This window comes from Rhinolophus sinicus, chromosome 4 (genome assembly GCF_057876585.1).
Source record: "Rhinolophus sinicus isolate RSI-liver-muscle chromosome 4, RSI-T2T, whole genome shotgun sequence".
Lineage (NCBI taxonomy): Eukaryota > Metazoa > Chordata > Mammalia > Chiroptera > Rhinolophidae > Rhinolophus > Rhinolophus sinicus.
This window is the reverse complement of record NC_142504.1, coordinates 60,520,293-60,543,729: the sequence shown is the minus strand read 5'-3', so window position 1 is coordinate 60,543,729 and position 23,437 is coordinate 60,520,293. Positions and strand designations below refer to the sequence as shown.

The 23,437-nt window shown below is 47.4% G+C and overlaps 1 protein-coding gene across 3 annotated transcripts; it reads left to right on the top strand.

Moving 5' to 3' along the window:
* The first annotated feature begins 28 nt into the window (after window positions 1-28).
* MCM2 (minichromosome maintenance complex component 2) lies at window positions 29-23,149 on the top strand. 3 transcript variants are annotated; one of them, XM_019718595.3, is made up of 16 exons: window positions 29-171; window positions 976-1,208; window positions 4,816-4,991; window positions 5,104-5,361; window positions 9,118-9,337; window positions 9,607-9,814; window positions 11,438-11,572; window positions 11,905-12,096; window positions 17,120-17,213; window positions 18,137-18,387; window positions 18,501-18,627; window positions 19,225-19,337; window positions 20,265-20,510; window positions 21,299-21,481; window positions 21,700-21,855; window positions 22,303-23,149. In XM_019718595.3, exons 1-16 carry the CDS (start codon window positions 166-168, stop codon window positions 22,411-22,413), a joined length of 2,709 nt encoding a protein of 902 aa, XP_019574154.2. In that variant the 5' UTR covers window positions 29-165; the 3' UTR covers window positions 22,414-23,149. The 3 variants fall into 3 exon arrangements, with proteins under 3 accessions (XP_019574154.2, XP_074196572.2, XP_019574156.2); XM_074340471.2 differs by lacking the exon at window positions 29-171 and adding an exon at window positions 176-197; XM_019718597.3 differs by lacking the exon at window positions 29-171 and adding an exon at window positions 330-744.
* The last annotated feature ends 288 nt before the right edge of the window (window positions 23,150-23,437 follow it).

Sequence of the window (23,437 nt, the reverse complement as noted above, 5' to 3'; positions counted from 1 at the left end):
GTCCCCTCTGACCCGCCTCCCGCTTGCCGGCGTGACGGAGGTAGACGCCGACGTCATAACGCCGTGTTCCTTCAGACGCTTCCCGGGCTCCAGCGGGTCACGTGAGCCACTTTTCGCGCGAAAACTGGTTGCTGCTGCAGTAGCGAAGAGGATCGCGGCGCTAAGATGGCGGTGAGCGCGCGGGTGCTGGGCTCGCGGTTAGTCCCCGCGGCCCAAACGTCTGCACAGCCTGGGGCACGGGTGGTGCGGGGCTCGTGCCAGAAGCAGGGACAGCGTGCGGGTACAGGGGGTGCTGCGTGCTTCTAGTCCTTGCCCCGCTCTTGCCCTGCTCCCGGCCGCCCGGGATCGGTCCTACGGACGAGCTAAGGCCCTGGGCTCTGGTTTGGAGCTGATTCCTCTCGGGGTCTGCAAAGCCAGCTGTCCCCGCACCGCTCAGTCTTCCTGGTGATGCCGCCTCCCCCACTCCAGCCTGGGAGCGCTGGACTCCTGCAGTGGAGGCAGCCGGCCACTGTCGTTTATTCGCTATGCACATGCTTGTTGGGCGCCCTCTCTGTGCTTGGCGCAGAGTGTACACAAGATAGACGAGGTCCCACATCTTCATGCTTTTTGTCTCCTTGTCTTGTTTACTGTCTGACCTCCTACACCAGTCTGTAAGCATCAGACTTCTTATGTTTGTTCTCATATGGCAGTGCTTAGCAATGGATGGGAATGCATCCTCAGTGATTTGTCGTGGAGAAAACACAGGTATTTATTGTGTGTGACCAGATGTTTGAGGAAGTGATATTTGAGGTGGTTCCCGTGTGTTGAGAAGTCATTGGCTCAGAGAGCTCAGAGGAGAGCATTCTATGTAGAGAAAAACAGCATGTGCAAAATCTTGAGTCGAAGGGGTTTGGTGTGGTGAATAGGGTAACTGGTGGGGAGGGCCACCTTATAGAAAGCTAAGTTAGCCTTCACCTTCTGGGTCTTCCCTTGCAGGAATCATCTGAATCCTTTACCATGGCCTCCAGCCCAGCTCGGCCTCGGCGAAGCAATGATCCTCTCACCTCCAGCCCTGGGCGAAGCTCCCGACGCACAGATGCTCTGACCTCCAGCCCTGGCCGTGACTTGCCTCCCTTTGAAGATGAGTCCGAGGGGCTGCTAGGTACAGAGGGGCCCGTGGAGGAAGAGGAAGAGGATGGAGAGGAACTTATAGGAGATGGCATGGAGAGGTACTTTCATTCAATGCCTGCATCAACAGATAGTTTTGCAGGGAGCTTGTTGTGTGTCTGCGATCATGCTTTGGGTGCTAGGGAAGTAGATAAATCTGAGCATCTTGCCTTTGAGAGCAACTTGGTTCAGTCTGGGAGGAGACAGGTTCATAGGACCACAGTGTAGGTCCATTTAACTTTTTGTGTCTAAGACTACACCCTAAGGCCTGAGTTAAGCCCAAACTCCATGAGATGTGCACCTCAAGGGATGTAAGGCTCCTCTAATCTGGTGGACAACATCAGGAATGCCACCTGGAAAGGACAGGAAACAGGCAGCTGAGTATTTTTCTGCAATTTCAAAAAAACAGCGAATTTAGGGGGTAGCTGATTAACCATCATTTAGATTCAATTCAAGTATTTATTGTACCTAATCTGTACCAGGCCCTGTATTAGTTACTTTCACGCTTAATTAGTAAACGATAAACATGTATTAAAGGTTATTGAGGCTTAATGCTAAGACAGTAGAGTAAGCTCTGCAAGGGATCAAGGTTAGATTTCTATTGCTGCTTTGCCCCGTATTAACAACCGGGATTTGGTGGGTGTGTCAGTACTAGAATTGTGTGAATGCCCAGGAGCCTCATGGAGAGTCTCCTTTTGGGCCTTTCTTTCCTTGGACTCGGGGTTCCAGACTTGACGTGTGTGAGAGGACTGTACAGGCCATCCTACACTCCACAGGGAGTGCTCTTGTGAGCCATCCCACGGACTGTGAAGGGTCCCTCTCTGGACTATTCAGATCTTTGCTTTAAGCACTGTCACCCCAGATGATCAGACTCGTGTGCAGAACATGTCAGACTATGGAAGGAATGAGGAGTTTGGGACAAATCAGCCTGGGACAGGTCCTCGTGCACTGTGGAGTTGTTCAGGCAGAGCACCCCCTCCCTCATCCTCTACCATCTATTTCTACCTTCTCCTTGCTTCTTCTTCCCTTTAGAGAACGAGAGGAGAGGCCCTTTGCAGGGGCTTCTGGATAGAGCTATCTGAGGGCTAACTGGGCCAAATTAGACTTTGTTTTGTGACTTTTTAAGAAACAAGTTTACTGAGCTATAATTTATATATTGTAAAATTTACCCCTTGTAAGAATATAATTCAGTGCTTTTTAGTCAATTTCCTGAGTTTGGCAATCATCACACTCTCGTTTTTTGAATATTTCCTTATTGGGCATGTTCATCCCATTTAAGACCCCTTGTGCCTGTTTATAGTTAATCCTGGTTCCCATTATCACTCCTAGGCTGCCAATAACCTATTTTCTATCTCTTTAGATTTACCAGTTCTGACCATTTCACACAAATGGAATCATAATACCTGACCCTTTGCTATTGGCGTCTGGTTTTCAAGGTCCATCCATGTTGTAGCGTGTGTCAGTACTTCCTTACTTTTTGTGGCTGAATAATGTTCCTTTTGGTGGTGTCATGCAGGGACTCAGCTCCCGCTTCCCACACAAGAACGCAGGATATGGTGAGTCCAGAAAGGAAGAACAACAGAGCCATATAGGGGAGTCATATCACTATATTCTCACTGGCGGCTGGGTTGGAGATACAGGAAGCAGGATCCATACAATCCGCAATCCGCCGTCCACTTCTCTGCCAACCAACCAACCCCCTAGCGTAGCCACGGCAGTTATATTAGTAGCTAATGGCTAACCGGTAACAGCTGATGGCCACCCAGCCACAGCGGATGGCCATCCAATAACCGAGCCAGCACATTTCCATGTGAGGCCCAGAGCCTGGAAACCGCTCTCTGGGACTCTCTCCCCACATTTGGATAGCCCACATTTTATTTATCCATTATCAGTTGATGGACATTTGGGTCCTTTGCACTTTTTGGCACTTATGAATAATGCTGCTATGAAGTTTTTGTGTAAATGTGTGTTTTTAATTCTCTTTGGCAAATACCAAGGGATGGAATTACTGGGTCATATGATAACTCTATGCTTAATCTTTTGAGGAACTGCCAGAATGTTTTCCCAAAGCAGATTCACCATTTTACATTCATGCCCACAAGTGGTGTCTGAGGGTTACCATTTTTCTACATTCTTGCCAACACCTGTTGTTTTCTGGTTTTTTATAATAGCCATCAAAATGGGTATAAGGTGGTGTCTCATTGGGGCTTTGATTTACATTTCTCTGATGCTTAATGTGAGCATCTTTTCACATGCTTAATGGACATTTGTATATCTTTGGGGAAATGTCTATTCAAGTCATTTCTCTTTGTTATTGAATTATAAAAGTTTTTAAACTTATTCTTGGTATAAGTCCTTTATCAGATATGTGACTTGTAAATATCTCCTCTTCAATCTGTGGCTTGTCTTTTTCATTTCTTTAATGGCACATTTTGAGGCACAAAAGATTTTAATTTTGATGAAGTCAATTTTCTCAAATTTTTATGGACCAATTAGAATTTCTCTGAGGATATTTCCTGTGACTTGAAGAGTCAGGTACCTTTTTCCTGGGAATTTAAGAATTCAGAAACGGATCAGCCTAGAAGTATATCTGGCTCTGGGTTTTGTTTCTGGCATGAAGAGTATGGGATTACTTGTCTTGAGAGTGTAGCTTGACAGAGTTTACAGAAAAACAGAAAAACACCCAAATAGTAGCAGTTCCTCTGATTACCACTTACCTGAAAAAAAGGAGACTTCAAGACTATCTTGGGGAGGCAGTGTGGTATCAGGGAACGAGTTTGCGATTTGTGGTTGTACTGTATTTCAACACCCAGCTCTGCTGAGTGACAATTGGCAAAAGTCGTATCATCTTCTAGTGCTCAGTTTCCTCATCGTTTCGATGGAGTAATGATGCCTACCTCCTAGAATTGTAGGGAGGAGAGCAGGGCTTTGGTCTCAGGGGTTGCTTGATAAGGTAATCGCTCTTCATATAGCTGATAGATGACATTATGGAAAATGAGTCCTTGGCAGTCTTAGAGGAGCTGAGAGGCTTGAGTGAGTTGGCGAGAGTTTCAGAGAGGGTGGTTTGGCTGATGTGAATAGAAGACCTTCCCAGCTCTTGAAGGGGTTTGAGGCGGTATTGTCAGAGAGGGACAGTTCCTGCACTGTGGGGAAGCTGGGCATGTCTCTGAAAAGCTTTTATGTATGAAGGTTTTGTGGTTCTCCAATTTCTCTTATTGGGTGCTTAAAGCTGTGTGGTGAGCTCCCCCTTTTTTTATTGTGGGAAAATAACGTAAAATTTCCTCTCTCAAACACCTTTAAGTGTCCAGTTCATTGGCTTTAAGTATACTCACGTTGTGTGATCATCACCACCATTTCCAGAATTTTTTCATCTTACCACACTGAATCATGCATTATTTGTCTTTTTGTGACTAGTGTATTTCACTGAGTACAATGTCCTCAATTCATCCATGTTGTAGCATGTGTCAGACTTCCCTTCCTTTTGGAAACTGGATAGTATTCCATTATGTGGACAGACCACACTTGGTTTATCCATGGGAGATCCTTTTCAGCCTTTTGTCTTTCTGGCCTGGAGACTCTTCAGCCAAGGGCTCCCGAGCCTTCTGAAATAGGCCCAGTTCCTGGGTGGCATTTGGGTTTTTTTGATACTAACATTTGGGGGTCTCTCAGGGACTACCGTCCCATCCCGGGACTGGACACCTACGAGGCTGATGGACTGGCCCTGGATGATGAGGACGTAGAGGAGCTGACAGCAAGTCAGAGGGAGGCGGCAGAGCGAGCCATGCAGCAGCGTGACCGGGAGGCCGGCCGGGGCCTGGGCCGCATGCGCCGCGGGCTCCTATACGGTAGGTTGAGATGTCTGCACCCCTAAGGGGGCTGGTCCTTCTTCCAGAGTCTTGGGGAGCTGGGAAGGAGTGCTGGGGATAACTTCACTCAAGGATGTCCCTTTTGCTCCAGACAGCGATGAGGACGAGGAGCGCCCTGCCCGAAAGCGCCGCCAAGTGGAGCGGGCCACAGAGGACAGTGAGGAGGATGAGGAGATGATTGAGAGCATTGAGAACCTTGAGGACCTCAAGGGCCACTCCGTGCGTGAGTGGGTGAGCATGGCAGGCCCCCGGCTAGAGATACACCACCGCTTCAAGAACTTCTTGCGCACCCACGTGGATGGCCATGGCCACAATGTCTTCAAGGAACGCATCAGCGACATGTGCAAAGGTATGGCTTCTGTACTCCCATTTCTGTTCACCATAGTTCACCTTCCAAAACTCTCCTGTAGAGAGTTATCACTTTGGCCCATTAGTGGCACATTTAATGGAGACATGAAATGCAGAAAACATTAAATAACTTGCTGTCATGCAGGGACTCAGCTCCCGCTCCCCGCCCAAGAACGCAGGACATGGTGAGGCCAAAAAGGAACACCAAGGGAGCCATAGATAGGGGGGTCATACCACTACACTCTCCATGGTGGCTGGTCAACACACAAAAGCAAACATCCGCCAGTACCCCAGTGAGGGGTCTTCCTGCACCCCCGTCTCACTGGAGGCCAGGAAAGACACAGGAAGTAGGATCAACACTATCCGCAGTCCGTTTCTCTGCCAACCAACCAATTCCCTAGCGTAGCCATGCCAGTTATATCTGGCTAATGGCTAGCCGGTAACAGCTGATGGCCAACTAGTCACAGCTGACGGCCATCTACTACCTGAGCCAGCACCTTTCCATGTGAGGCCGAGAGCCTGGAAACTGTTCTCTGGGACCCTGTGCCCACACTTGCCTATTGCTGGATGGGAGTTAGAACCTGGCACCCACAGTGTCCATCCTTCAGACAAATACAAGGTGTGATCACACAATATGGTGAATGTGTAAATTAAAAGAATTATTACAGTAAAAGACACATTGCCATTAATCCCCGTCAATATATTCCCCCTCTCCTTGAACACACTTAACCCATCATTCTTGCCACTTTCTGAAGCAGTGCTGGAAGTCCCCTTTCATGAGTGTCTTTAGTTGCACTGTCATGGCTGCCTCAGTGTCTTGAATCATTTTGACTTTGGGGAAGAACCAGAGGTTGCACGATGCCAGATCCAGTGAATAAAGTGGATGCGGACACACCATAATGTTTTTATTTGACAGAAATTGCCATATAACAGAAGTAATATGTGATGTGGAACGTTGTCATGATGGAGGATGATTTATAGCACACTTTAAAACACTTTCAACTGTAGCTCTCACACGACTGACTGCACCAAACAAGTTGAAACTTGTCACACACTGTTACTAAGGTTCGATGCACTGCTTCCCGTATTAAAGATCCCTGCCTTTCTGTTGGATGGCACTCTGCTCTGCTGTGGTATTCACTGTATTTTGTGGTCACAGTGGAAAGGCTCCGTGTCACACATCGTTTCTGGTATGGCAATTCCTGTGTGTCCTCAGACACACAGTGTGTCCTGATCCACCTTATTCACCAGATCTGACACCGTGTGACTTCTGGCTCTTTCCCAAAGTCAAAATGACCATAAAGGTGAATGTTTTGAAGCAGTTCAGGACATCGAAGCAGCCACAACAGCACAACTAAAGACTTAGGAAAGAGAACTTTCAGAGCTGCTTCAGAAAGTGGAAAGAATGATGGGATAAGTGTGTTTGAAGAGAGGGGGCAGTATTTTGGAGGGATTCATGGCAATGTGTCTTTTATAGTAATAAATTTTTTTAAATTAAAACATTCACTGTATTTTTTGATAAGACCTTGTACAAAAAGAATTGCAAGTCTGCACTAGGACTCTCTAGCCGACAATACAGGAAGCACATCTGTACCACAGAAGTGGTTTTTGACATGCTTAAAATTTGGCAGGTTTTTACGGAAAAATTTGTATTACTACTTTGAACAGAAAGTAGTAGCATATTTTTGTGTGACCGGAATTAATTTTAAAGAGAGGCATCCAAATCTTGGTTTCCTGCTGTCCCCTCCACTCCCTTTGTCTTCCATTTGTCACAGTTTATTTGTGGGTTTCCTTCCTAGACCTGGCAGGCACTTCAAGTTGCAGCCCTTCTGTACTAGGCACTCTACGAAGTCTGACAAGTTCGCGAACTCATCCAAGGTCCCTCCTAGCTCCTTAAAAACCCTTAACCTAGTCCAGCGAGCCAGGTGGATTAGAGGCATCTCCCATCTTCCCGATTGGCAGCTTCTCGATCAACAAACCTTTCCTTACTCCAAACTCTGACATTCTGAGTGTTGGCCTTTTGAAGCGCTGGGTACACAGACTTTGTTTGGTTTGGTAACATCACTGTTCTTCTGTCAATAAACAACTGAGGTATCAGTTCCAGAGTATTTTCCCTTAAACCCCCCTCATGTGTGGTTTTGTTAAAAAACAAATTCAACCGAGTAAATGTGAAGATCTAACTGGCTTTATTAAGCAATTTGTGAATGGCGCAGTCTCCTACGAGGTCTGACAATTAAGTTCTCACACTCATCCTAGAAAAAGTGCCACATACCTCATTGTTGAATATCACTACGGTCACCTTTGAAGCACTCCCCTTGGGAAGCTATGCACTGACGCCAGTGCCTAGTCCACCCTTCAAAGCAATTCTGGAACTCTTTCTTGAATGGCCTTCAGAGCTGTCGTTGTATTACCCTTGATGTCCTCGATGTCATCCAAATGTCTTCCTTTCAATGTTTCCTTTACCTGCGGGTAAAGAAAGAAGTCATTGGGGGCCAGATCAGGTGAGTAGGGAGGGTGTTACAATACAGTTATTTGTTTACTGGCTAAAAACTCCCTCACAGACAGTGCCGTGTGAGCTGGTGCATTGGCCTGCTGCAGGAGCCATGAATTGGCGAAAAGTTAAGGTCTTTTTCGTCTAACTTTTTCACGTAGCCTTTTCAGCACTTCCAAATAGTAAACTTGGTTAACTGCTTGTCCAGTTGGTACAAATTCATAATGAATGATCCCTCTGTATCAAAAAAAAAAAAAAAAAGGTCATCAACAGCATTTTGACTCGATTTGGATTGACAGAACTTTTTTGGTCGTGGAGAATTGGCTGACTTCCATTGTGCACTTTGATGCTTTGTTTCAGGGTCGTATTGGTAGACCCATGTTTCATCACTAGTGATAACACAGCCGAAAACATCGTCTTGCCTCTCCAAAAGGTGCTGGCAAACTTTGACTCTCCTTTGCTTTTGTTCATTGATGAGCTCTTTCGGGACCATTTTTCCACTTTTCTCATGCCAAAATACTCAGTTAAGATTTTGCTGTTTCTCTATTGATGTTTACTTGGTCTGCTATGCTTCTCACAGTCAGCTTACGATTTTGACACACAATTCAATGAATTTTTGCAATGTTTTCATCAGTTCTATTCGTTACTGGCCACCCTGACACCTCTTCGTCAATGATGCATTCTCTCCCCTCAGGAAAACGTTTAGTCTGTTTGTACACTGCTGTTTTCCTTATGGCGTTAGCCCCATAAACTTGGACCAACATTTCCTTGATTTCACTTCCACTCTTGCCAAATTTAACAAGAAATTTAATGTTTGTTCATTGCTTATTGCGATGGCACACAAAAACATGCAACAACAACAATGAACGCCACTCATCAAGACATTGCCACACATCTACACAAACACAGCTGTGAGACACTGATATACCAAGGTTGTGAAACCTTACTGAGCTGTTTGTACAGTGTCGCCAATGTAAACGCACAGTGGCAAGTTCGCAAACTTAATTTTCAGACCTCGTACATGTGTTATTTTACTTAATCCCTCCAGCAATTTGTACTCTGTGACATCCCTATTTCACAGATTGGGAAATTGAGGTTCAGAACATGTTACTTAATCTTACAGCTAAAGCAAGGTGGACTTAGAAGTGAGAGGTGAGCTTTGTGGCTTCAAGTCAAGGATTTGGGCGAGCAAGCAGGCTCCCTCCTCACACAGTGAGGCAGAAATTGCCTCCTCTGGCTTGATGCTCAGTCTGTTCCCGCCTCCAGAGAACCGGGAGAGCCTGGTGGTGAACTACGAGGACCTGGCGGCCAGAGAGCACGTCCTGGCGTACTTCCTGCCGGAGGCGCCGGCGGAGCTGCTGCAGATCTTCGATGAGGCTGCCCTGGAGGTCGTGCTGGCCATGTACCCCAAGTACGACCGCATTGCCAGCCGCATCCACGTGCGCATCTCCCATTTGCCTCTGGTGGAAGAGCTGCGCTCGCTGAGGTGAGGTGGGGGCAGTTCAGTCCTGTGTACACCATGGCTCAGGCATTGTTCCAGAGAGCTTTGATGGGGGGAGGAGGGTCATGTGACAGATGGCTGCAGCGAAGGAGAGCCCTCAGTCATGAGTTTTGGTTTGCACGGGGTGGGGGTTTGATGGATCCGGTGGCACTGGGCCCCAGATTTTTGGGATCCCCTGTAGTACTTACCTCTCTGGAGGGCGTGGGTGGAGCATCAGAGTTCCAGGCCTCTGATGTGCCCTCTCATCTCCATAGGCAGCTGCACCTGAACCAGCTGATCCGCACCAGTGGGGTGGTGACCAGCTGCACAGGCGTCCTGCCCCAGCTCAGCATGGTCAAGTACAACTGCAACAAGTGTAGCTTTGTGCTGGGACCCTTCTGTCAGTCCCAGAACCAGGAGGTGAAGCCCGGTTCCTGCCCTGAGTGTCAGTCAGCTGGCCCCTTTGAAGTCAACATGGAAGAGGTGAGCGAGAGCACACAGCGCTGACTGCTGGCTGTCCTTCCTGTCTCGGGGATCTCCAATACACGGGCTACCTAAGCTCATAGGCAGTTTGGAAAACCAGCATGGGTAGCTGAGAGAAGTGAGAGGGCATTGTGTATTGGCCACACCCTCGGGAGAACCAGATCTGCCTGGCCAGCTTGTTTAGTTTGGCCCACATGGTGTTTTCACAAATTCAAGCTAGTGGGTGGTAGAAACCAACAAAACTGAATTTTTTTTTTTTTAAAGTTTGTTGGGAAAAATATATTGTCTTATTCTACAAAACATTTCAAACCTAAAAAAAAAAAAGTTCAAGCCAGTATTTAAAATCAGATGATTTTATTTAATACATTGAAGTTTATGACTTCTCTTAAAATCTGGGACGATCTGGCTAAACTGGACACACTTCTTGTTCAGCTGCACCCTGAGCAAGGCACTTGCTTTCCAGTCCATCACTCGTGGGGTGCCTGAGGTCCCATCGAGACTTGTTCTTGACATATCTGATAACCTGCCTCTCTGGGCCTTTGGTTGGGGCCCCTCTACTATTCTACGCTTCTGAGAATTACCCTATCCTGAGCTACATTGCCAGAAAATGCCCGGGAGGTTGCTCTTGTGGCATCCCAGAGCTACAAACACCTGTTTAAAAGTTCAGGTGTGCCTTGCCTGGGGAGAGACATCTGTGAGACTGGACTTCGGCTGAGCCCATGCCTCTGCCCAGGCCTCCTTGCCCTGTCTCGTTTCCCTCCTTTGCAGATCCCACCTTCACCAAGCAGAGGTTAAGGCTCTGCTCCTCGGGAAGTTGGGAGAGTAACTAGCAGAGGAGTAATAATTTTCACTGACATTTCTGGAGTACTTGCCAGGTGCTAGGTGAAGCATGTAGTCTTCATACGCTACAAAGGCAGGTACTTTTACCCTGTTTTGCCAATGAAGAAACTGGCTGGGGTTACTCAGCCTCAAAGTGTCTCAAATGATTGAAGCGTACACTATTTTGACCCAGAGTGTACGCTTTTAGCTGGTATGGTGTGTGGTCTGTTTTCTAAACGGTAAGTGAAATAATGAACATTAAATTGCATGGCACAATGTTGGCACGTGGTAGTTGGCAATCAGCCCCCGCTAACGTAATTTGTCACTTCTTGGGCACCAGTTTAAGTGCTCTGCATGTATGACTTAATCCTCACTGTGAGGCAGCAGCTGGCAGTATTAGTATGCCTATTCTGCAGAGAAGACACAGAGGCAATCACTTGGCCCAAGATCACACAGTATAAGCCACAAAGCCAGGATCTGAACCGAGGCAGCCTGGCTCCAGCATCCATACACGCAGGCTCAGCCATTTGGCTGGTGACAGGTGCTTGACTGTCCAGCAGTAAGGAGGCATCCAGAGGGGTGGTGACAGGAGCAGGGACCATCCACTGATGTGTAAGTCACAGTGGGTTTACTTCCTGCCATTTTTGGCTCTCTGTTTCCTAGTCAGTAGATGGAAATAACAACACTGCCTGCTCTCCCTCACAGAGCCGTGGTCAAGGTCAGGTGACATAATTCCATGCTTGGAGGAGTGTGAAGTCTGCCACACAGGGACAGGCCCCATGACCATTTCTTTGTTCCTCGCAGACCATCTATCAGAACTACCAGCGTATCCGCATTCAAGAGAGTCCTGGCAAAGTGGCAGCTGGCCGGCTTCCCCGCTCCAAAGATGCTATTCTCCTCGCTGATCTGGTGGACAGCTGCAAGCCAGGAGATGAGATAGTACGTGGCCAGGAGTGGGCTGGGAGGGAGCTGAGTTGCTAAGGAAATTTGTGTGAGCATTTGTGGCAGGGCGGTGGGGAGGGGGATCCATGGCACCCGGGGCATTGGCTGAGGTGAGTTCTTGAGTCGCTCTTTGGACTGAACTAGCCAACTAGAACACTGGATTGAGGACTAATTGTACTTTGGTTTTGCTGAGTTTCTCGTTTTGTTGTCTGTAGCATGGAGGACTTGGAGGAGAAGCAACTGGGTAAAGCCAGGTGTGGAGGTGGGCCCAGCTCCCACTTGGACCCCACGGCTGGCCCACCTGACCACATGGCCTCCCCTCTCCCCAGGAGCTGACTGGCATCTACCACAACAACTACGACGGCTCCCTTAACACTGCTAATGGCTTCCCTGTCTTTGCCACGGTCATTTTGGCCAACCATGTGGCCAAGAAGGACAACAAGGTTGCTGTGGGGGAACTGACTGACGAAGATGTGAAGATGATCACCAGCCTCTCCAAGGACCAGCAGATTGGGGAGAAGGCAGGTGGAAGCCCTGTGGGGTGCTGCTGCGCTCTGCGAGGAGTCCGGGGGCTCACTGGGGGTGTTGTGGGCGCCCAGGGCTCGCTGCCAAAGCCTTAGCTACTTCTCCAGGCTGCCCTGGAATCTCGGTCTTGATTCCCAGATGTTGGAGACTGAGGTTCCCTTATTTTACTTCCCAGTGCAGCTCAGTAAACTTGCCTTTATGGGGGGCCCCGTGCTACAAAGGAAGAGCATAAACATTGGCACTGTGGATGGGCCTCTGAACCTGTGTCCCCACCTGGTTAGGACAGGGTTGTGAGGCTTCATCAGATCATGTGGATTGTAAGCTTGAAGTTGAAACGGAGGCAGAGCAGTAGGAATAACTCATCTCATGTGGGTGTCCCCTGGTGTTAGACTCCTACCCACACACAGTCTTCTCCAGGAGTGCTATCCCAATATGGATTCAGTTTTTTTATGTAGACATTTTTGCTGAAGGTTGGGGAGAAGGGGATTGACATTGTAGACTCACAAATAACAAATAGTATTTTAAATTTCTGTTCATACAAGTCCTCTGCTATTTCACCTACTCAGGCGCCACCCGGCTGCCAGGTCGTAAGTGTTCTCAAGCGCACAGTTTTCTTCCTTTTCTTCCCTTCCTTCCTCGCTCTGCCTTAGCTGTCTACTTCCTGTTCAGTTTTTAATATAGAACAGTTTGGCTCTCTCTTTGACCTCTGTTCTTCTGCTCCTAGAGAGCCAGGCCCTCAGTTTAGGTGAATCAGTTCAGGTTCCAGTGGCTTGTTTACTGAATGGGATCCTTCCGTTTGTGGTCTGTAAAACTCCCTGAGGGCAGGGCAAGTCTGATGCACTCACCTCTGCCTGGGCTGCCTTAGTCTGTCAAGATTTGGGGTACCCATAGGAATCGCAGGTGTTTGGCCAGCCTTGGAAGGACAAGAACTTCAGTTCTGCCAACATAGTCCTTGAATACCTTTTAGGGCCACATTCTGGGATCCTGGTGGGAAGTCAGAAACGGTCCTTGCCCCCATGGATCTCATTTTATCAGGGATTGAATTTTGGCCTAACCCTTAGTATGATCAGATGAACTGTCCCCATCTAAGAATGAGATGATGATAGTATCTACTCGCAGAGTTGTTATAAAGATTAAACAGATAAGTATTAGGTTGGTGCAAAAGTAATTGCAGTTTAAAATGTTAAAAAATTGCAAAAACCGCAATTATTTTTGCACCAACCTAATGCATGTGAAGTGCTAGCTGCGGAGTGCTCAGCAGCTGTATGTTACTATTACAGGCAGAAAAGTTAGACTATACAGAAACTGGGTCGAGGTGCAAGGATTGCATGTTTGAAAAGCATAATGGACCAGTGGAAGGATAAGCATAGCTTGGGGCCAAGCACTCACAGTAGCCACACAGGTGTGTGGGCGTGCGTTCTGAGAGGTGACGGGGCAGTGCATGCAGAGAATTAAGAGCATGACTTTCGGATGAGGAGGGTTAAGTGAAATAATTCATGGGAAGTGCTGTGATATTCCCTGGTAGGCCTGGGTTTGATTTTATCCTTTTTACCAGTTGTTAAATTGGCCTATTTCCAGGAATAACTGGGTCAGAAACAGCACAGTGGGCAGCATAGGCATTAACATGGTTGCCCCTTGCCCTCGAGCCCCACTGGGAGGCCCACCTGGATGCACGGGTGCTTTGCAGGAGGGAAACTAAGCCTGGGAACCTAGCACTCACAGCAAGCAGGATGCAGGCCACTGCTCGTGGTCCTGGAGGGAGATGTGACTTCACTCTACAGGGGTGCCCGCTGCAAAAACAGTTCTGAGAAGTGGTCTGCTTAAAGAGGTCAGGGACAGGCAGCCTTGGCACATCCACATAATATGTGGGAGGATGGGAGATCTGGGGCCAAATGTCTCCCAACGTTAACATTCCCAGTGCAGATGAGGATTTAATAAAAGAATTACGCGTACTGAGCAGTGAGCATCCACGTGGCACTGCCTAGGTAATTTCCAGATAATAAGAATGACCCTATAATCTGGGTGTCATCTTTCTCCATTTTATTGAATAAACTGAGACACAAGGGTTAAATAAGTCTCCTGGATTTCTACCCACATAGTCTGGCTTCAGTCTTCCGATGATTGCACTTTACTCCCTGCATACGGTTACCAGAGTTTGGGAGGATGCATATGTGAGTATTTGGTTATTGTGTATTCCATGGGCTACCCTAGCACAAGTACTGACCCACATTTTAAAACTATTACAGAAATTTTCAGACATAACATGTGGAATGGTGTAGCGAACCCTTGTACATCCCTCCCTCAGCTTCACCAGTTGTCAGTCTGGCCAGGCTTGTAACTATTTGCACCCACTCCCCCTCAAGTATTTCCAAGCAAATGCCAGATGTAGCATTTCATCTCTAATTGTTAGTATGTGTCTCTAAAAAACTCTTTATTAAAACCTAACCACAATACCACTGTCACACTTTAACTAATTAGCAGTTCCTTTGTATCAGCTATTTGGTTGGTGTTCACATTTCACTGATTATCTGTTTTCTTTTTTAAAAAAGGTTTCTTGGAGTCAGTATCCCAGTAAGGTCCACACATTGGAATTGGTTGGTCTGTCCCTTAAGTCTTACCATCTTTGAGTCTCCTCTTCATCTCTTTTTTTCTTGCAGTTTTTAAAGAACAGAAGAAACTGGGTTGATTGTCTTGTCGCGTTTTCCACGGTCTAGATGTTGCAGATTATGTCTTTATTGAACATAACACCTGTTGCCTGTTCTCTGTAAATTGGTAGTCAGAGGCTTACTCAGACTTGCTTCGAATTTTTTTTTCTTTTTTGGGTGGGGACTATAGCAAGATTCCTACAGAGGCAGACCTCCATGATGAGGCACAACACGTCACTGATGTTAGCAGCCACTGATAGTTCTTGACTAAATCTATCCATTCATTAGTTAATTCCAAATTCTTCGTTTATTTGCTGGAATACTTCTACATAGTGAAACTGCTGTTTGTCATTAACTATATTGACTACACCTAGATGGAACTCCTGTATGAAAAGCAGGATAATTGATTATTTCCCTTTATTTACCAGTTTTCAAAATAATGACTTGGTTCAAAATGATGAATGGTTTACCTTGTGAGGTGACCACTGAGTGTCATTACAAGGTAGTAGGCTTTAATGTCATTGAGGTTTTCGCATTGAAGCTCTTGTATATTTTCTGCTTCAGGCCTGGAATCAGCTATTTCTCCAAACAGCCCTGTGGGAAGTAGTGTTTCTTTTCAGTGAGAAATAGTATTTGGAGACATCAGCCACTAGGCCTGGACTGCTATGAGCCACTTATATTAACAGTGCTAACAGCGCCTGCTTGGGCTGAATTTTGCAGTAAATTTTAGGGCCCACGAAAGAACCAGCGAAGGTAATGTGGAAAAAGGCCTCCACTCCTAACTCACTGCATAAAATAGTGGCAGGAGGCATTTCTGCCACAGCACCAGTGGTACAAGCAGATCCTGTTTCCTGAGGACCTGCCGGCCACATTGCCCTGGCTGTGACGCAGTGGCATTACATAGCATAGACTGCTGACTCCCATCCCCATCTCCAGCTCCCAGAATGAGTTTTCACCCATCTTCACACTTCCAGGAAAGCCAGAGGGAACAACTTTTCTGCCTGGCTGGTGGCAGAGGCAGGACAGCTGGATCCCACCCTGTGAAGGTGGGTCTCCGTCAACACTTCAGTGCTGATTTCTCTTTTTCACAGCCCCTCCCCAGGGCCTGGTGCTTCCTGAGCCGCTAGGTTTGACCTGTGAGGATGCAGAGCTTGTGCAGAGGGTGGAAAGGTTGAGAATAGGAAAGGCACAACCATGCCGCAGGTGGAGGTGAAAGCTGACTTCCACCAGCAAGACATGTCTCTGATGTCTCTAGTTTCATCTTTAAAATTTCAGCAGATTTTGTATTCGCTTTCTTTCTCTTCCCACTCCCTCCCTGTCTCTCTCCCCTTCCCTGCTCCTCCCCTCAGCCCCACAGAAATGGAGAATGTTTCAGTGAATCTCCAGTGAAAATGACCTGACTTCCTGGTGACCATGTCTCCCAGATGCTCTATATTTTTTTATTTATTGGGGTGACATTGGTTTAATAAGATTATTAATGCTTCAAATGTACAATTCTGTAATACGTCATCTATATATTCATTGTGTGCTCATCACCCAAAGTTTAGTCTTTCATCACCATATATTTGACCCTCTTTACCCTCTTCAACTTCCCCCTGTCCCGCTTCCCCTCTGGTAACCGCCAGACTGTTGTCTGTCAGTGAGTCTTTGTTCATTTGTTGCTTTCTGTTTTATATCCTGTATATATGAGGGATATCTTTATTGTCCTTTTCTGCTTTTCTGTCCAACTTGTTTTGTTTAGCATGATACTCTCAAGATCCATTTACATCACAAATGGTGATATTTCATCTTTTCTTCTGGTTGAGTAGTATTCCATTATATATATGTACCACCTCTTTATCCATTCATTTGTTGAAGGACACTTGGGTTGCCAGACGCTCTGTATTATATTTCTCCATCATATCCCAGCCAGGAGCCAGACACTAGTATAAATGCCTCACTTAGAGCTCACACACTCCTGTAAATTGGGTAATGTTGCCTCTTTTCCATTTGAGGAAACTGAGGTTCAGGCAGGCCACGGCTTATGTGAGGGGTCTTCCTGCTGTCAGAGCCTGGGTCTTTGCTCTTGGTGTGAAACCTTAGGGTAGTCCTTTCTGAACTAGGACAACAAAGGTGTCGGACTAAAGTTTTTTTAAGGTCTCAAGTTCTGTGATTCTCAGAAAGAGCCAACTAATGACAAGGCCCAGAGTCAGGGCAGGGCTTAATGTCAGGGCCTGGTGGAATTGCAGCAGCTGTGGGATGGGTGTTTTAGGGCTGGAGACATCACCATCCTCTGAGGCTGGAATATGTGGGTGATATGCTATGGGTATCAGGTTGACCCAGACTTTTGAGAGCAGAGGTCCCATTCCCATGGCTCTCTCCCTCCCGTCCTCAGATCTTTGCCAGTATTGCTCCCTCCATCTACGGGCACGAAGACATCAAGAGAGGCCTGGCACTGGCTCTGTTTGGAGGGGAGCCCAAAAACCCAGGTAAGCGTCCTCTATAGGGAATTCAGTAGAAGCCAGGTTCTAGGTGTCAGACAAGGCAAGACCCTGAAGCCTGGGTGTCTGGGGAGAAAGCATGTTAAGAGGTGGCTAGGCCATGTGCGACTTGGCCATCGTAGGGAGAGCAGAGCCCATGGGCGTGGCATCTTGGGTGTCCAGTTGTCTGTAGCTCCACCACTGCCTTCCTTTGATTTGAGCAAATTTGTCTTTGCTTCTCTTACTTTAAAATTTTTTATTTTTTAAAAAGTTAAGTTTATCTCTGAAAGTAACATACAAATATGTTTTTATATTACATCCACTTAAATTGTTAGAAGTCACAGGAAGGCCAAAATCACTATTGCCCACCCGTTCTAATCCTAGTCCCCTCCTTGTCGGTCAGCCCTCTGATCAGTGTGGTCTGTGCACTCCCAGACCTTTGTGTGGCCATCATAGACTTACACACAAACTTAGAAAACACGGAATTGCATAACACATGCATGTTTCTATTTAGTTTCCTGTAATGTGTGTATAAGTGACTATGCATAAAATATGCAGCCTACTTTTTCTCACTCAGTAACATATCTTTGGTATCTTTTGGCATTAGTGCATAATAGAGCAAGTTCATTCTTTCAAGTTACTGTATTATGGTCCATATAGCATAGTGTAATTCATTAATCCTTCTGGTTGGAGAATATTTCAGTTGCTTCCAATTTTTTACATTTACGAGAACATTGTTATACACTCTTATACACCGATTTCTCTGGATTCAGTGATGAGAAGTGGGATTGCTGGTCCCAGGGTATTACAGTCCTTTCTGGAGATAATATTCCTTTGCCGTTCATAATAGGCTGAGGAATTGGAGGTAAGCCCTGTACCCCTCATCTGCCTTTCATCGCCACTCCCGCTGTTCCTATCCTTGCCTCCTCCAGGGGGCAAACATAAGGTGCGAGGCGACATCAACGTGCTCTTGTGTGGAGATCCTGGCACAGCCAAGTCTCAGTTCCTCAAATACATTGAGAAAGTGTCTAGCCGTGCCATTTTCACCACCGGCCAGGGGGCTTCAGCTGTGGGCCTTACGGCATATGTCCAGAGGCACCCTGTCAGCCGAGAGTGGACCTTAGAAGCTGGAGCCCTGGTTCTGGCTGACCGAGGAGTGTGTCTCATTGATGAATTTGACAAGGTGGGTCCTGGACCATGTAGGTAATGGGATTCAGGGTGTGTTGGCTTAACCCTCAGTGGGGGACAAGTGTTACTGGGGCATGTTGGTGAGAATCAAGCATGTGACTCTTGCAGATGAATGACCAGGACAGAACCAGCATCCACGAGGCCATGGAGCAACAGAGTATCTCCATCTCGAAGGCTGGCATTGTCACCTCCCTGCAGGCTCGCTGCACTGTCATTGCCGCTGCCAACCCCATAGGTACACCAGGCATGATAGCCAGTGGGGCTCAGGGCCTGCCAAAGGGGACAAGACCCAAAGAGACCCTGCCTTCAGGAATCAGGAATCCATAGAACCCTCATCCAGTCACAGATCTGAGTTAGGAATTAAGCAATAGAAAAAGGATTCTTTCCTGCATGTCCAGCCAGAGCAGGAAGTGGGAAACCTGGGTTTTTGTTGAGCCATATTCTCAGAACCACCCATGGCCATTCTTCTCAGAAGACCTGGGAGAAGAATCGAGTGTGTTGTGTAAGTAGGGGAGGAGTTTTTTGTTGGTCCCAGCCTGCAAACGCTTAGAGGGCCCAGACACCCTCACCTGTCTGGCTCTTCCTGTTGGGAGACAGGTGTGTTTTCCGTCTCAAGGCTGTTTCGGGCCATTGATTGGGGAAAGCCGTTTTCTGCGTCTCGTTTGGAATGTCTGACAGCAAGTGCTCAGCCTCCGTCCTCTTCTGGTTCCTCTACCAAAGACCTCTTCCCCTTCTGTCACTGAAGCAACTTGGGGTTGGAGAGAACTTTGTGTTGAGGAAGAGAGGATATGGGGAGCGTGAGCCCTGATGGAGAAGTGCCTTTGTGTTACAGGGGGCCGCTATGACCCCTCACTGACCTTCTCAGAAAATGTGGATCTCACGGAGCCCATCATTTCCCGCTTCGACATCCTGTGTGTGGTGAGGGACACGGTGGACCCAGTCCAGGTACATATCCACAGGTCTCAGGTTCTGTGCAGTAAGTCCTGGGGACCTCAAGTGAAGCTTGGGTTCTGTGGTGTGCCAGGCACAGGGAAAGAGGGTACCACATGACCCACGGTGTGTTTTCCATTCTTGTTCTCGGGCCCAGAAGTCATCCTTGATACCTCTCTCCTTCACTGCCCACCCAACACAGTCAGCACAGCCTGCGGTCTGCTACCAAGTTTTGTTGGTCCTACTGCCTCAGTCTGTCCACTTCTCGCTGTTCCTCTGTTAAAACTCGAGTCCCTGTTTCTCTTGCTCTGACTGAAGTACTGCAGTGTCTGGTGGTTGGTTCCTGGCTTCCACTCATGCCCATTTAGACTGCAGTTAGATGCCAGCCTATCTTTCGAAAGCATAAGTTGGATCATGCCTTTCCTTCTTAAGAACCTGCTAGCAGTTTTCCCTGTAACTATGGGAGAATCCACCATTGTTGCTCTGGCTGCCAGCCCTGTGCGATCTCTGTGCCTGTGTTTCCTGCTGCCTTCACTTCACACCTTAAAGATGCCAGGGCTTTGAACTTACTCTTCTCTTCCTGGAATGCTGCTCTTCTGGATTGTCAGATAACAGAGGCGTTCTGGAAGCCTTAGCTGGAGGAGTCTCCTCAGGCTCCCACCCATTGCCCTATTTCTCTTAGCACCTGTTACTTTCTATAGTTAATTTAAAAAACTATGTCTCCTCTCCCCTCACTAGGAGATGAGCTCCGTGAGGGCTCAGTCACATTTGCCAGTGGACCCTGGCACCTGTAGCTGCCTGGCACATAGTAGGCATACGATATAAGTGTTGAGAAAACCTCCTTCTCAAGGGTATCAACTTGTACTTCTCCCAGCTAGCTGACTTCCTCCCAGCCAGGCCATGAGACTCCCCTGCTACCCGTCCCCTTCCATCTTGTCTTAGGATGAGATGCTGGCCCGTTTTGTGGTCGGCAGCCACATAAGACACCACCCCAGCAACAAGGAGGAGGGAGGGCTGGGCGGCACCCCAGAGCCCACCATGCCCAACACAAGTGCTGTGGAGCCCCTGCCGCAGGAAGTCCTGAAGAAGTACGTCATCTATGCCAAGGAGAAGGTCCACCCGAAGCTCAACCAGATGGACCAGGACAAGGTGGCCAAGATGTACAGCGACCTGAGAAAAGAATCCATGGTGCGGGCCTGGGGAGCCAGAGGGTGGGGTGGAAAGTAGGCAACAGCTTTCTCATTTATGCAGTCCGTTAATCCAAAGAGTGATAAAGCAGGAAGGCCTTAAAAAAAGAAACTTAGCGTACCTTACACCTTAAAGTATTTTTAGACAACACTTGAATACGCATGCATTTGTCTCTGTAGGTATAGGGCCAAGGTCTTTTGATGGCCATTGATTAAGGCCCATGTTGACTTTGCATAAATCTCACCCAAATGAACATGTGCTCTGAACTAGTTTCAGTTCTTTCACGGTGGAGTGAAGGCAGCTTACAAGCAATTGGAATGTAGAATTCTTTTAGATTATCTGTGTCATGCACCTAAGCATGACAGTGACTTTTTCCTTTTTTTTTTTTTTTAAACCTTTTAATTTCATCAAATCTTTTCAGAACATCTCAGTTTACATAGAAACAACAGCTTTATTTTCTCATTTATTTTGCACTGGATTATGCAGTACTTAGTACATGACAGTAACTAGGACATCTGGCCACAAGTATAATGGACTCTGGGATGTATGTAAATGAATTGGTGGGAGCAGCATGTGCCAGCATAATAGGGGTATGCCATAAAATAGCATCCACTGGGCACTGCTGCACTTCAAAAAGAAGTGGCAAGTGTGAGCTCACTTGGTGGCTCTTTTGAGCACTTCTGCCGTAAGTGTTTAGAGGAGCCTTATGGGTTGGGGCTGCTAGCACTACCACTGTCGATTTTCCTTGCCTCTGTCCTGCCTGAGAGGAATGATGCTGTTCTCTCCAGGCAACAGGCAGCATCCCCATCACGGTGCGGCACATCGAGTCCATGATCCGCATGGCAGAGGCCCATGCGCGCATCCACCTGCGGGACTACGTGATAGAGGACGATGTCAACATGGCCATCCGTGTGATGCTGGAGAGCTTCATTGACACACAGAAGTTCAGCATCATGCGCAGCATGCGGAAGGTGGGTACAAGTGGGGCGGGGACACGAGGCCACAGGCGGGCATCTTGCGCTGGCCTAGACGCTGGGCTGTGCCCTGCTCTCTGGCTGCAGAAGCTCCCGGATTTGGCTGCTCTCGCCAGTGGTGAAGATTGCATGGCAGGATTGGGACTGGTCATCCTATAGTGTCTTTGAGGGTCCTGGTAGAGAGGAATGGTGACCCTTGTTCTTTTCTCATGCAGACCTTTGCCCGCTACCTTTCATTCCGGCGTGATAACAATGAGCTGTTACTCTTCATACTGAAGCAGTTAGTGGCAGAGCAGGTGACATATCAACGTAACCGCTTTGGGGCCCAGCAGGATACTATTGAAGTGCCTGAGAAGGACTTGGTGGACAAGGTATGGGCATGGATGGGAGGGCAGGGTTGGTTGCCTGGGGAGCTGTCATCTTTGGGGGCAAAAAGTCCTTGCTCTGTCAGTGAGGGTGTCAGCCTTGGATGAGAGCCATTTGTTGAGTGTTTTTAATGTCCTGAGCACTGTTCCATGCACTTATGATCTTGACAGTGGCCAAAACAGGTAAGTCCTGTTACTGTCATCCCATCCTCCAGAGGAGATGGCACAGAGCAGCTGAATAGCTCACCTGAGCTCACAAGCAGTTAGCAGAGCTAAGATGGCAAGCTCCAGACCCTGATACAGCCAGCCTCTGTCCTGGTGACTTTCCCTTTAATGGAGATGGCAACCCTGCCTGGCCTGTGGTGAACAGGCCTTAGAAAGATCACTGGACCTAAGACTTTGTGGACTTGGGCGTTCCAGAGCCCATTCTCACTTGATTTTTTCTCCTTTTAGGCCCGTCAGATCAATATCCACAACCTCTCTGCCTTTTATGACAGTGAGCTCTTTCGGATGAACAAGTTCAGCCATGACCTGAAGCGAAAGATGATCCTTCATCAGTTCTGAGCCTCCACAGCAGCTGCCTGATCGTTACTGGGAAGTCAGTTCTTTGGCTCACTTCACTCACTTCACTTCAGAGACACGAAACCAAACCATCATGGGACACAGAGTGTGGTCCAGGTTCAGGACTGGCAGCTGAACCATCTGGCTTCCCCCAGTCTGCTGGGCTCAGGCTATGGCTGGGAATGCTGCGAATTATTTCTTAGGCTCCCTTTCTGCTTCTCTCACTATCTTGGGTAGGCGTGTTTTGCCAGTGTTTATTTTTCAACCGCTTGGTAACCCACCTTTTACATGAGGTCTGCCTCCACTTTGTCCTGGATCAAGTCCTATGTGCAAGATACTCAGTCTTCTAGGTGACTGAACATATAAGGTTATTACAAGAACTGTTGATTGGCATGAGTTCTGTGTCCTAGCTGCTTTGGCCACTTTGGCTGAAGAGCAAGATCAAGATATTGGTAGTTTTTTCTAAACTCTGTCCTGCAGGTTTCTCTGGGCTTCTGAGTGGAGAAACCTTGTGGACAGAAGAAAGCACAATCCCTCTACCCTCTGTAATGACACAACTTGGTTTCTGCAGGAGGAAAGGTCTGAGGGCTTGATATGGTAATGAGGACTGGACTACCTGTCACCATTGCTGTGTTAATCTGTTTTCTCCTACCTAACCATTTTCCCATTGTTTGTACATTCCACTTCTGTTTCTGTAGTTTAAATTTTAATAAAATTAAATAAAATTTAAATACTGGTACTTTTGGTCTCCGTTCTGGCTTAATATAACGTACACAGGCTTTCCTGGACTTCCTTGAAGGCTCTTTACAGCTTCTGCCTTTAGTGTTCTGAAAGAGGTTGTAAGGGACTGTTAGCATAAGGACTGCCGCTTTACGGTTAAGATAGGGTTAACAGCCCTGGCAGCCCTGGGCTCAAGAACTGTTACTTTAAAGTCAGAGTAAGATTAACAGCCTAAACAGTCTTGAAGCATAGCACAATCTGCACTCCCTAAGACTTTTGAAAGTACAAAATGTCTTAGTTATGTGAG

Bases quoted from the DNA above. Each gene is read 5' to 3' on its own strand.
- MCM2 (XM_019718595.3), top strand. The intron at 18,628-19,224 runs GTACACCAGGCA...TTTGTGTTACAG, and splicing joins TGCCGCTGCCAACCCCATAG to GGGGCCGCTATGACCCCTCA. The intron at 21,856-22,302 runs GTATGGGCATGG...TTCTCCTTTTAG, and splicing joins AGAAGGACTTGGTGGACAAG to GCCCGTCAGATCAATATCCA.